Source organism: Aptenodytes forsteri, unplaced genomic scaffold (assembly GCF_000699145.1).
Source record: "Aptenodytes forsteri isolate BGI_AS27 unplaced genomic scaffold, ASM69914v1 Scaffold15, whole genome shotgun sequence".
Lineage (NCBI taxonomy): Eukaryota > Metazoa > Chordata > Aves > Sphenisciformes > Spheniscidae > Aptenodytes > Aptenodytes forsteri.
In genome coordinates, this window is record NW_008795129.1 from 1,953,760 (window position 1) to 1,966,419 (window position 12,660).

Below are 12,660 nucleotides of genomic sequence, written 5' to 3' on the forward strand. Positions count from 1 at the left end.
TTAAAAGCATTCACAGCTAGTTATGTTTGACCTTAAGGGCCGTTGTGTTTACAGACCAAATATCCCTCATAATTCTACTCTCTCATAATTCTATCCTGGAAAAACAGGAGAGTTTTTCCATTATTCTGCATGTTTCTGGACTTAAAATGGGTATCTGCCAAGATTTATTAGTCAAAGGGAAAGCAAAATCGGATGCATTTTCCTCCGTCTCCATTTAAAATTAAGCCTTTATTTCAGTCATTTTAAGCAGAAACCTCTCACAGCAGTTGGGATAAGCAGGCTGTTATACCATTACACTGTTACATTCAGTTGCAGATACACGTCTCACTTCATACAAATACAAGCAAAAGGTGTGTTCGTGGTGAGGTTTTTCACCCCTTGGGCAAAAGCATCAAGGAGCAGTTCTTAAATGTCTCAGTGTGCCAAGTACATCATTCTGCGCTCTTTGCATCAGGAGGCCAACTAGTAATGCAGTACATCTTGCCTGTGGAACACAGGGGGAATTAAAACGTCATGTCGTGACAAATCTTACCTGACAGAAAAGCACGTTCAACTTGCTTGAGGAATCCAACTGTTCAGTGAAAACCATCTATATTCAGTGTTGTCATGGGTGGGGTGGGGGTCCTTAATTGCGCAAAGGTAGAGAGCACTACTTCTTGGATTATTTTAAGTTAAAACTTAACTGAGCACTACCCTCATCTCTTAACTCTTAAAATATCTGAGGCACAAGTATGTGTGTGTACTTGTTTTATTCATCATTTCTCTTGGGATACCAAATGTATTTCTACTTCAGTTGATTTAACAAGATTGTTGACCTCATTTCAAAACATCCACTGATCCATTTTTCATTCAATGGCAATATCGAATGTTAAAAGGAACATAAAAACAAACATGCACACAATTGTACAGTTTTCATAAATGTCTATTTCATTATTTGTGGGTAGCGCATTAAACAGTTAAATACATTTAAATAGTGTTTAAGTGACTGCACTAATGCAGAATTTTAACTAGATGGGTAACCAATTTAACTAGAAACCAGCTAACAAGTAACTGTCTAAATACTTCAAATACAGCTCTTGTTCTAGGTCATTCTTCTTGGGGGAAAAAAAGCTTGCTGGTCACATTGGAAATACATTTTAAGGCCAAATTCTTCTGATATCCCTTCTCTGCAGCAGTTTCTTCACCTTTTTAAGCCTCCAATTCCAGGCCAAGACCAAGTTTATGGCCACCAGCATTGATGCTCTTTCCATCTATCAGGGCAGACAGTGTAAGCTTCACACCTGTAAGATTTTTAAACAGCATGTTTACAACATACATTCAGAGTAGCTTTCATGCAACTCAACCCCCGTCATTACAAGTCCCAGTTGGAGCTCTTTTTCTATTTCATTACTTTCCTCTAAAGACTTCTACAGAAACCCATTGAAATCTGTTGAAAGCTAGTCATGTGAATCAAGCTGAATGCTTTTTGTAAGTACCGTGTTATAAAGTGGATATACAAAGTCTCTAATTAGTAAGTACACAAGAGCTCTCCTTTTCTACATTAAGGTGTGCAAAGAAGGAGGAAAATTATGCATAGAAAGACAGACACTTGTACCAAGGAAGGGATGGAACAAACTACGATTTTTATTGGTTTTCAAATAAGGAACTAACCAATGGTAGTATAGCATTAACAGGTGTTTTCTTATTTAAGCAGAACAACTTAAGTTCTGGAGGGTTTTTTTTTTTTACTAAATATGAAGAGCAGGAAGTGTGTTCTTTTGACGATTAATCATTATTTCAAGACCTGTTATCATTCCGTACAGTATGACTGGAGAAAGCAATGCTAAAAAAAAAAGACTGCTTCGCACAGGCTAAAGCTAAGCTATCAAACACAATACAGTCCACTCCTACGCAAATCAATGAGGAGTATGATGCTGAATACAATGGAATTTGTCTTGTTTAGATAAAGATTTGATGTGCAACATAAGCTACTGTAAAACATCTACTCTGCCTTCAAGACAAAATTATTCTTAAGGGAAATAGTTGCATATAAATGCACAGATCTCAGATTTTCTTTTTGATGCATAAAAGATATGTACGTGACGTAATTCATGTGATAACCCTTACCTGGCCTCAGGGTCTGGGTGTAACCCACTCCAACTAGACTAGAATTGTTCACTTTTGCCTGAAAAAAACCCAAGACAAAAGCAGTTGAAATGTTGTAACTGGTTAGTTCTTGGTTATCATTCAGAAGCTTGAATAACTATGGCAACACTGCCGTTATCAACAACCAAATTTTACTTGTTCTTTCAATATCTCTGAGCTTACTGGATTCCCTCTTCCCAGCTATAACCTTGCCCCCCCAACTTACAGCTGAAGTAACATATTTAAGAACAGACAGAATGTAAGGGCAGGGAGAACTGTTACTGGAATGTAGTTTGGCAAGTGAACTTCCACACTACCCCCTTTTCAGAAGGCCACAGCAATTTACCACCACAGTCTCCCAAAACAAGCCACTTCAGAAGAATCCTCCATGTTCATATTATTACAAAAGAATCTTGCAGGTCCAATCAGTCAAGCAGCAAACATTTCATAATATCATCATAAACATGTTGTTTATGATATTATCATCATTATTTATCTCACTTTGCTCCACTTCCTCTATAGGATGATTCCAACAATCCAGATTCAATTCTAACTTTATAACATACAGAAAACTTTTCTGCATATCACCTTTTTAACCAGTATCACCAGAATTCTTGCCATGAGAATGTGACAGAGCTCCCCAAAACCTGGTTTTAAAAAAATTCTGTAAACTTACAGAGCTAGACATGAAGGGGTTTTTTCAATTTATTTGTTTTTTAATAAATACATTAAGTCCTCTAGAGTAGCACAACATTTGATAGTCAGATTCTAAAAGAGACTTTGCTGTATGCAACATTACAGAATTTAAATACTGCCTGGATTGTAAGAGTAATTCCTGCAAGACTTCCTGACCTATTACCTTCTTTTGTACTAGTAACACACAGATTCGCAGAAACTGAAAATACACTGTGCTTAGCATAACCCTTTTGGTTAGAGCCATACTTACAGAGATAGAAGCAGTGGAATCCAACTTGTATTTAGCCGCAATGCCAAAGCGAGTGCTGTTGCTACCTGCTGTCCAAGCCAGGTTTACAGCAGTTTCAAGATTGTCACTCACTTTCTGGTAAATTGACCCACCAAATTCTGAACCATCATTGCTGCACAAATCAAGAAAAAAGTTAGTTTCCTGTATTTACATAATCCCAACTTTTTTTTTTTTTTAACTACTTCAAATTTTTATTCAAGTGAGAATTCTAGAAGTTTGAGTTGTTTCACATTTTGACAGGAGAAGGGCAGATGAACAAAGGCTTCAGGGCAAAATTAAACTGTAATAATTCATGGGGAAAAAAAACCAACAACAAAAGAGATGTTTCAGAGTGCTACAGCTAATTCTCACAATAATGTTGAACTAAGTACTTTTGTGTAATTCCAGATCACATCCTTACAAAACTAACAGATAATGTTAATAGTTAGGAAATGGGCATTCTGAATTCTAGGATTATTGAATACATATGATATTCCTAAAGAATTAGATGACCTTTTTAAAAATCTGTCACAATGTTTGACATTAGTAAACGGAAATGGAATTCTTACAGCCCAGACTATAAAGTGTTTTGTAGCTTCCTCCCATACCCCTCAACTTCCATAAACCCAGACAGACACAATCCCCATCCTCCCCCTCCAAAAGGACAAACTTTTGCCTCAAAAATCAAGTAAGTTATTTCCTAACTAAACAGACTAGAACAACGCCAGTTTTTATTAACTTAGATCGAAAATACCATGTTCTTCAGTAGGTTTTGATCAGCTTGCTCTGAAGAACATTTCAGATCTAAAGGCAGCAAGTCTGAAGAAAGTTCATAAACGAGATGTCTTACACTTCTTTAGTTACACTCTGTTTCATGCACTCTTCATCCCAGACAGGCAAGAAGATGAACCTACTCAGAAAGTCCAAAAGCAAAGCTCTAGCCCTGCTCCAGAAACTACTACTGGCCTACTTAAACAGTGCAATGCTGATTACTACCTCTAACAAATCTACTGCCCTTAAATTATAGTCAGATACAATTCAACGTAATGGGAAAGCTGGAAAAAGCATTATGGTCAGCTCTGTGTAACTGAACTATTGCACTTCCAATTTGGACCTACTTCAGTATTTGGTAAGCTGTAGCATATATTATGCTCTAAGTGCTAACAAGCCACAGGTATTTACTGTTTTGAAAAAGAGAGACACAAAGTAACATTTATTATTTATTTAGTTTCCTATTGAAAAACGCACTCCACTTAATGGCCCTGCAAGCACCTCTTGGTATTTCAAGCATTTGTATTCTGACTAGAAGGAAAGGTAGAGAAAGCCTGCTTCTGTAAATCTGGACACAATTTTCAGTACTTACACATTAGTGTGCAGTTGGAAGTCTCCAGTCTTGTAACCCACAGAGAAGTTATTTCTTGTCAATTTTGATTTGGCACTATCAAAAGTCATCTGATAACCGGCAAGCCAGCCTTCATAACCAAAGACAGCTGAACCATGGATGGCAGGTCCAGCAAAATCAAAGTCAACATCACAACCTAGGTTTACGCATTCACGTTTATAAGCTGACTTAATTTTACCACTTTTCTTTCTGAAACAGAGAAACAGTTATCTTAAGACAAGGATCGATCTTCCTCAATGAACTGCCAAATTCGAGCCATATGACTCTACACAACGTATCTAAATGTCATGCACATGCATCCTCTGGACTGGGCCAAAGCACAGCTAGCCCATCAAGAAAGCACAGGGCTACCACAAACAGGCATTCTATGATGAATGTAGAGGCATTTTCATGCCTCCTGCAATCTTACAAGTATTTCTATCCCAGAAAATAAGCAAAGTGGGCTGTTGTGAAATGTCCAATACTAACCCCATAGAATAAGATGCGATGCTAAAGAGCAGAAGCCTTTAGCATTGGGATTTGCTAATTTGGATCAATAGCAAGCCACACAAACATCTCTGTCAATACAACAGACCAGATGAACGTTTACTGACCATGGGTGTTGTTACTGCCCTAAATGAGGTAAAAAGGTGAACAATTCTTACCCTGTATTTGGTGAGAAAGTTGTATCAAATGTCAACTTCAAGCCTTTGGCAATCTAATTAAAGGGGGAAAGAGATAAGATAAAGCTATAAATTCAGTTCTGCTAGTTAGGTAAAACAAATAAATACTCTCCTAATCTATTACCTGATCTTCAATTGCAATTTCTGTTCCCAGGGTGTTATCTGTGTTCCATTTTTCTGTGAAAGTCAGCCCATACTCAGCCCACTTGTATTTGGTCTCCAAGCTCCCATTCACTTTTCCAGTGTCTGTGTTCGATGAACCAGATGTTGTGAATTCCTAAAAAGGACAGTGTCCATGTTACACAGAAGATACATGTGATCCTGAAAGCATTACACAGTGCCAAAAGAGAAAAGACTTTTCTTCAGCCAACACTAAGATCTTGTTATTCTATGCAACAAGTTTAACGCTAGACAACTTGCAGGGGGAGAAGGGGGAAATGACATGGACAAGAAGAACCAGACGATTCATGCCCACGTGGAGGGCTCCCACCACTCCCCATCTCAACTGCAGTGTTTCTGCCACTATTACAAAATGTACAGGTTTGCAACATAACCTTGTATTTCAAGAACTTGTTTCCGCTGTTAAGGAGAATGCTTACAGTAACTACTGTCTTGCTTCTGAGTTAAGTGTGATACTCCTAATGAGCAAATTAAAAATCAAACCAAGAGCCAAGAATGCTATAAGGCACATAATGCAACTCCAGTAACGTTCTTTAAGGGTCACATATGTATATTCATTATTCCAGTCAACCACCTCCAAAGATAAGTTAATCTACAACTGTAAAATGTCATAGAATGCCATCATTTTTCAAATTGGGGGTGGGTGGTGGTTTGGTTTTTTGTTTGGTTTGGGGGTTTTGTTGCTTTTTAAGAGAGTTCTCAGTCTTGCCAATGCACCAGCCTTTCCCACAAGCCACACGCACACATGTTTTTACTGACATCTATAAAATTCCTATTCCCCTGACACTTTGGTTTAATGACACACAGGAAGAACATTCGCGTTCGAATTGTGAGCTAAGGCAACAGTCTGATTTTTATGCTTCTGGTAGAGTCTTACTTGGAATTCTTGAAAGTATTTAGAAGTTAGCAATGACTCACATCTCCTTATTCAACTAAGTAGTCCCTGATGTCTCTCGCTATTTGGATTCTCACAAAGAACAGAATGAATAATTTCTGTGTACCACTATTCAGAAACTAAAGGCAATACCTAGCAGAAGTGGAAGCCTTGTTTGCAAATATATGTTAAGGAGTTAAGGAGCTCTTTCCACTGAAATATTATTGCCCTTATGGTTTAAAAAGTTTATTATTTCAACTTTTTAAAACATATAAATCAAAATTTTGATCTACAGCACAGGGTATATTTTCAAATCGACTCCTCACACCCACCTCCCCCAGAACGAAACACAGATTTGAAATCGCAAGTCCTTAAGCACTCGTATTCTCACAGCCCAAGACCTGCTGCACATCACAAGTACGCATGAGACTGTTCTTTAATGGTGGCTGATCAAATCTAACCATGGCCAAGACATTTACTTGTATTATGTTAGTGAACCACTAAACCATCCACACAGTTGCATAATTCTAGTGAGGTCTATTTCTTGCCAAGTGACAGGTACTACACAACTTCAAGTCCAAATACGTTCAGCTTTAACTTCTTGCTTTGTGCTATTCCTACTGCGCAGGGTATATGTGACTGCAACCACTGCGGTAATAGCTTCAGGAGCAGCAAATTATTACGTTATCTCTTATCTCTGCTTTAAAACTTCTGCAGTACATACATGCCAGCACTTCCTCCTCCTGGGAAGGACGGCTTATAACTGATACGGGATTCACATGAGGGCGTGGATTTTTTGGAGAGCTTTACCAGTATTACTGGTAGTCCTCAAAACAAGCTAAAATAAGAACAACTACATCTGTAATAGGGCTCTTGCAAACTGTGCTTCAGTTGTGATACAGACTTCTAGAAAAGACACAGCATATAACCCATGCACCTTGTTTCTAACTGCCAGTTACACTGTTAAAGCTTCCAGTTATGGAAAAAAAAAAATCTACCTTTCTATCTTACAAAGTCTGCTCTAGAAATAGATGAAAGTTACAGAAGGCACTGCTTGCATGACCGATACATCTTGCAAGGAACATTACTGCAACACTTTGAAAGTATTAAAGAGGAACCAAAGATTCAACGTGCTAATTCACTGCCAACTACTTCACACAAACATCAAGATGCCAGAAATTTCCACCAAATACAAAAAGTATCGTTAGAAATAAATTCTGTGTACTTCAAAAATGTGTCAGCTATTTGTTCACCTTCAGACATAAGACAACTAATAAGCCTTTTTATTTTACGAAGATTACTAAACACTGTGATATCCCTGTTACATTCAGAATAAAGTCAGATCTTTAGGGGCTTCTGAAATTATTTTACACCAAAAGTTTATCATTCATATAACCTATAAACTACTTAACAGCATCTGGAAGGTGTCCTTTCTAATTAAATATCAGAACACATCCAGAAAAAAAATATAATGAATAAAAGGTATTTAAACTCACCACTCCGCTTGCAGATTTTGTTTTCACATCCAACTTCACCAACCCAAAACCTAACAAACAGAAGTCAAAGTTACACCAGTAGGCTTTAACTAAAAGCATGCACATTTTCCAAGAAGCTGGTTTTCCAAGCAGTCTCAGCAGTGTGCCACATATCGATGTATATAAAAACCACCACAGACTGACTTCAGTAATACAAATCTTAGATGCCATAGCAGGTAGAGGAGGCCACTCTAGAACAAGCCAGGAGTTCTGTTCTATCATCACCACATCGAAAGTGGGGAATAGCCTCTCAGTTGCACACTATGCATTTAACTACCAAACGATGACTTCCAAGAGTAAATTTAGTGCCAGACAAAATGCATTCTTTTGTGTTCCTGGGATGGCACTGGCTTTGTAGTCAATGCCATTTGAAGAGCTAGCCCGATGCATAAAATTCATCTCTCAGCACCAAGAAGAAATATCTCAAAGTAAATAACTGTAAAAGTGAAGTCACTGGGAGATACGCAGCCATTGGAACTGTAATATAAGTAGGTTTTATAGGAGTGTCAATTCACATTGTTACCCTTAGAGCTGAGCGACAGTCTTGGTGAAAAAGCCCCCACATGCATTGCCAAAGACCAGAAAGAAACAGCACTGTAATGAAGCAGAATTTAACTATGCAACTGCCTGGTATTAAAACATTTTTAAAATGTTGAGGGATTCTTCACCCCAATAGCTATTCCTCTTTCTATTCCAAAAAAGGCTATAATGTTACAGTGGTATATATCCCTTTCTATATCAACAAATGTTGTGGCACAGACAGATTGGTAGACAAAGTGCACTCCTAAGTTAAATTACACTTGATGCCTACATGCTTGCATACTTGTACACCTCTGACATTTATGGGGCTAAAGCAGTAAGATTTAACAGACTTCACATCAAAACAGCCCACAAGAAGCCTGCAATGATCTGTTAGTTGATGGTAATGATATAAAAACCAACACACCTTCCCCCTCCCCAGAAACACAGGCATTTGAGCATGCAATTTTACATACAGGCTTAAAAAGGCAATTCATTGCTGCACCACAAACACCATGTTTTACAAAAGGTACTATTCTTACCATATCCTTTATTGAAGATATCTCTGGCAGACTTGCCGAGGTCTACATATGATGGAGGAATCGCCATTGGAGCTGAAAGGTAACGGGCTAATTAATAGTGAACCTTTTACCATTGCGCACACACAAAAAATGCTACCATAACTCTTTATAAAGATACCCTTTAAGGCAGATTCATATATGCAGGCAGTTAACAGACAGTATAAAGATACCCTTTAAGGCACATTCATATATGCAGGCAGTTAACAGACAGATGGTTCAAACAATTACAGTATTCTGTGAAACACCTACAGATTTTCAGTGATGGTCACTGTGACCATCTGACAAAACTGAATGTTTTCTTGGCTTAGGTAATCTGCTTTAGAGAAGAGGCATTACAAGACCACCCAGTTCTTCATTTTTCAAGTAGATTTCTTCATACATCTTTAATTACCAGAAATCAACTAAAAGCTCACATTTCCAGAGCTGACAGTTACCACCAAAAACCAGGAAGCTGGAAATTTGAAAAACTATAACGCAGACAGTTATTTCCTGAAATTCCACAGTCAAATTTGACAGATGCTTATGCAAATTACCTGAAAGGACCTACAAGGTTTTATTTTCAAAGTGTAAAAAGAGCGCATATCTGTTTTGCAACATCATTTGCCCCATATTTTAAATGGTAGACATACAATTTAAAGAGGAATGTCTGATGATGCCATTAACTAGCAATCAATCTGATGAAGTTTTCCCCCCCCATAACATACAAGAGTTAAAGTTTGGGGGGGGAAGTTTTCCCCCCCCTATAACATACAAGAGTTAAAGTTTGGGGGGGTTGTCTTGTTAGTTTAAAACAAACAAGTAGTAGGAGTGCTAGGTCAGTGAGAAAAGCCCTCTTCAAAAGTCCCTTTCTCAGAAGGGGAGCCTCTGGCAATCTCACTGTTAAAGAACCTGTCATTCAAGACTAGCTATGACCCAGCCTCCCCAGCCCGATGCATAGATACCAGCCTAAGGTATCACACAGGCCCGTATGGTTCTCCTCCCTGCAAAGATACACCCTGTCTGCACCTTCCTTCAGTGACTGTCTTCCCATGATTTCAATAGCAAAAGGCCACTGTTACAGAGACACTGTATTCTGAAGTTTTAAAATACAGAAAACAGAGCATATTTCAAAGAGTTAGTAACTCACCCCATGCTGTGAAAGGGGGAAAAAAAAGAGGCGGGGGGGGGACACAACACACAATGAAACTAACGAGATAAGCACCATAAAAAGGCTAAATGCAAGAAAACAAAAATCTTCTCTTATCTTTTCAAACTGGTTGGTCACATTTGTTTTGCAGAGAAAGTCAGATTAACATAATTTTCTATCTTGCTCGTGTGGCGGGTTTTTTTTGTTTAAGTAAATGGAAAAAGATCTTCAGAACCTCAAAAATAACAAGGGCAGTACTCTCACAAGTTAACTTTCAACTGAAAACAGAAAAGACTACTTTCATTTTTATATAGTACTTTTAACCAATATTTAAATTTTCAACACCTGGCTATAGAATTGCTTCTCTTCTGCAGATATCCGCAAGATCCTAAGTGTATTCAATAACACAGGATGAAGGTAAGCTTTCTTCCCCCCCCCCCCCTCCCCCCTCCGGCCCCCCCTCCTTATAACCCCGAACCCAAAGGAACCCTAATTACACCTGCCATATACAGCCCGATTGTATGAACTGCTACTATTTAAAAAAAAAAAAAAAACAAACAAGAAAAACCACTATCTAAGCAAGCAATGGTAAGGCACAAGACTGTTTCTTATCTTTCTACAATTTCTAATGCAGTTTTCCAGAGTACCTTACTCTACCTCCCTAAGCCGTAAGAGGATAACTTCAAAAAAAAGAAAAAAAAAAAAAAAGAAAAAAAAAAAAAAAAAGAACCCCTTCTCTAGTAAGGAGTTCTAAACTCTACAACCAGGTCATTATAGCAAGACATTCATCACTTGCTCAAGAACATAAAACAAGTCTGTTTTTCCATAGAATTAAACAAAACTGTCTCTTGAACAAGAAGAAAAGAAAAAAAAGACATGAAAATGACTTAGAGCATTTGAAGCTTAAAAAGGCTTAGCCCATGTTCAAGTCCATAATAAATAACGTAAGTCTTCAGAAAAAAAAAATTCTATAGCAGAACAGATACTAATCCCGGTGACAAGACATTAAATGGTTCCTATTATTTATTCAATAAAAAGAAGCAGGTGGTAGACCAAACTATGAGAAAGTGTGGGAACACTGCTCTTTCCCCTCTAAATTTCTGCTGTATAGCAACTGTACAATTCATTAGCAGTTTAAAATAATTTAGAGAAGGTTTAGCTATGCATTTTTCCTTTAATGAATAGGTCTCACTTCTAACTAGCATCTTCAGAGGAAAATTATTTCTAGCTTTCAAGTTTTATACTAGCCTTTAGCATAGACATGCTTTTACAGTATAAACGAACGAGCTTTTCGCTTTTGTTTTCAAAGTTTCCAATCTGACTAGACAACCATTACAGACAAGAGATTTATGCTAAGCAGTGATGTCCTGAGAAGTTAACAAACTGGTATCTGTGTCTAGATTCAAAGGATTACTACGGTAAAAAGGATGTTGCTGTTTCATCTGGCCTAGTTAAGCATCCTTCCCATTGCAAGGAAACCGACCAGTATTTGTCAGACATTCCAGCCTACAGATGCAAGTTTTGTGACAAAAAGTTAAAACAAGAGTGCAACTGTCACGCTGCTGTTCTAATCCTATACTAACAGGGATGGACGAGGACAAAAGGGGAAACCAAGAGTTAATTTTGGGTATGCTAAATACCTGATAAGCCAGTGCCGTCATCAGAATGCTCACTAAAAAAAAAAAATCATTCCTGTGTCCTCCAATGTTGACAAGTTAGCTAGGTTTGCAAATTCTTATAATCATAAGTAATGTTCTTCAACCCTATTTTGAAGTCTTTCACTTAAAAACTACTAATGAGAAGTGACTGAAATATTAAGTACCATTTAACAACAAGAGGTTTGTTGTGAAAGCAACTATCGGATCTTTTCCCTCATTTCAAAAACACAGAATCTACTTGAATCAAGTGGGAGCTCCACCCTGATCTTTGTTTCATGCCACCCTAAAAAAGTTTAATTAATCTGTTACTCAAGAGCCACAAACATGCTTTCTTCTTCTGTAAAAAGAAAAAAAAAATCATCCCAAGAACAGAAAAATGTATTAATGTTATCAGAACTATTACATCACAGTTTCCCTTCGAGGTAGTATTTCAGAACTCCTTCACGCCCTACAATTAAAGGAATGCCAAGGACTTCCACAAAGATTTCTAACAATTTTAAGATCTCAAGATATTGAAGATCAGGCTATAATAAAAAAAACCTAAGTACTCATGCAACTTTTTAAAAAAAAGGCAATAACTACACTGAAATTGTATTCCAGTAGTGGAAATAACAACAGAGAAATTGATATTATTCAAAAAAATACTTTGTTAAAATGCACTGGACACACCACTGGCCTTTAGACTTACACTGCTACTAAAGCTTAAAAAAAAAAAAAAGACAAACCACTTCGTTACCCTTGCTTCAACTCTCATCCTACTTACATCTCGGAGGTGGACACGCTAGCCTAGTAGCCATAGCTAGGCCAATTTAGAGACTCTACGGAGAAGGGAAAGGAAATTAAACACCTGAAAATGAGCTACGTGTTCGGAAACCGAAAGCAGGGGGTAAAGCAGAGCCTCCCAGAAGAGAAGGACACCGAGAGGGAAGACGGGGATGCGAAGGGCCAGGCCGGCACGCATGGGGAGGCGGCACACCCTTCCAGGGAAGGGCCCGGGCGGCGGCGCGCAGCGCCAGGTCCTTCCCCCGCGCCCAG

At 38.1% G+C, this 12,660-nt stretch overlaps 1 protein-coding gene across 4 annotated transcripts in view; it reads right to left on the reverse strand.

Annotated features, from left to right (window-relative positions):
* Window positions 1-205: 205 nt before the first annotated feature.
* The window catches only part of VDAC2 (voltage dependent anion channel 2), a 14,845-nt gene continuing 2,390 nt past the window's right edge, over window positions 206-12,660 (reverse strand). The window contains exons 1-9 of one of the 4 annotated variants that reach the window (XM_009277632.2): window positions 12,389-12,456; window positions 8,803-8,874; window positions 7,703-7,752; window positions 5,277-5,429; window positions 5,135-5,187; window positions 4,452-4,679; window positions 3,071-3,221; window positions 2,107-2,164; window positions 206-1,280 (exon numbers count right to left, since the gene is read on the reverse strand). In XM_009277632.2, the coding sequence (XP_009275907.1) occupies window positions 1,189-1,280; window positions 2,107-2,164; window positions 3,071-3,221; window positions 4,452-4,679; window positions 5,135-5,187; window positions 5,277-5,429; window positions 7,703-7,752; window positions 8,803-8,874; window positions 12,389-12,422 (891 nt within the window). In that variant the 5' untranslated portion in view covers window positions 12,423-12,456 and the 3' untranslated portion in view covers window positions 206-1,188. Of the gene's footprint in view, window positions 1,281-2,106; window positions 2,165-3,070; window positions 3,222-4,451; window positions 4,680-5,134; window positions 5,188-5,276; window positions 5,430-7,702; window positions 7,753-8,802; window positions 8,875-11,607; window positions 11,626-11,789; window positions 11,808-12,388; window positions 12,457-12,660 lie in introns of those variants that run through there. The other 3 variants (XM_009277633.2, XM_009277635.2, XM_009277634.2) reach the window with 3 other exon arrangements.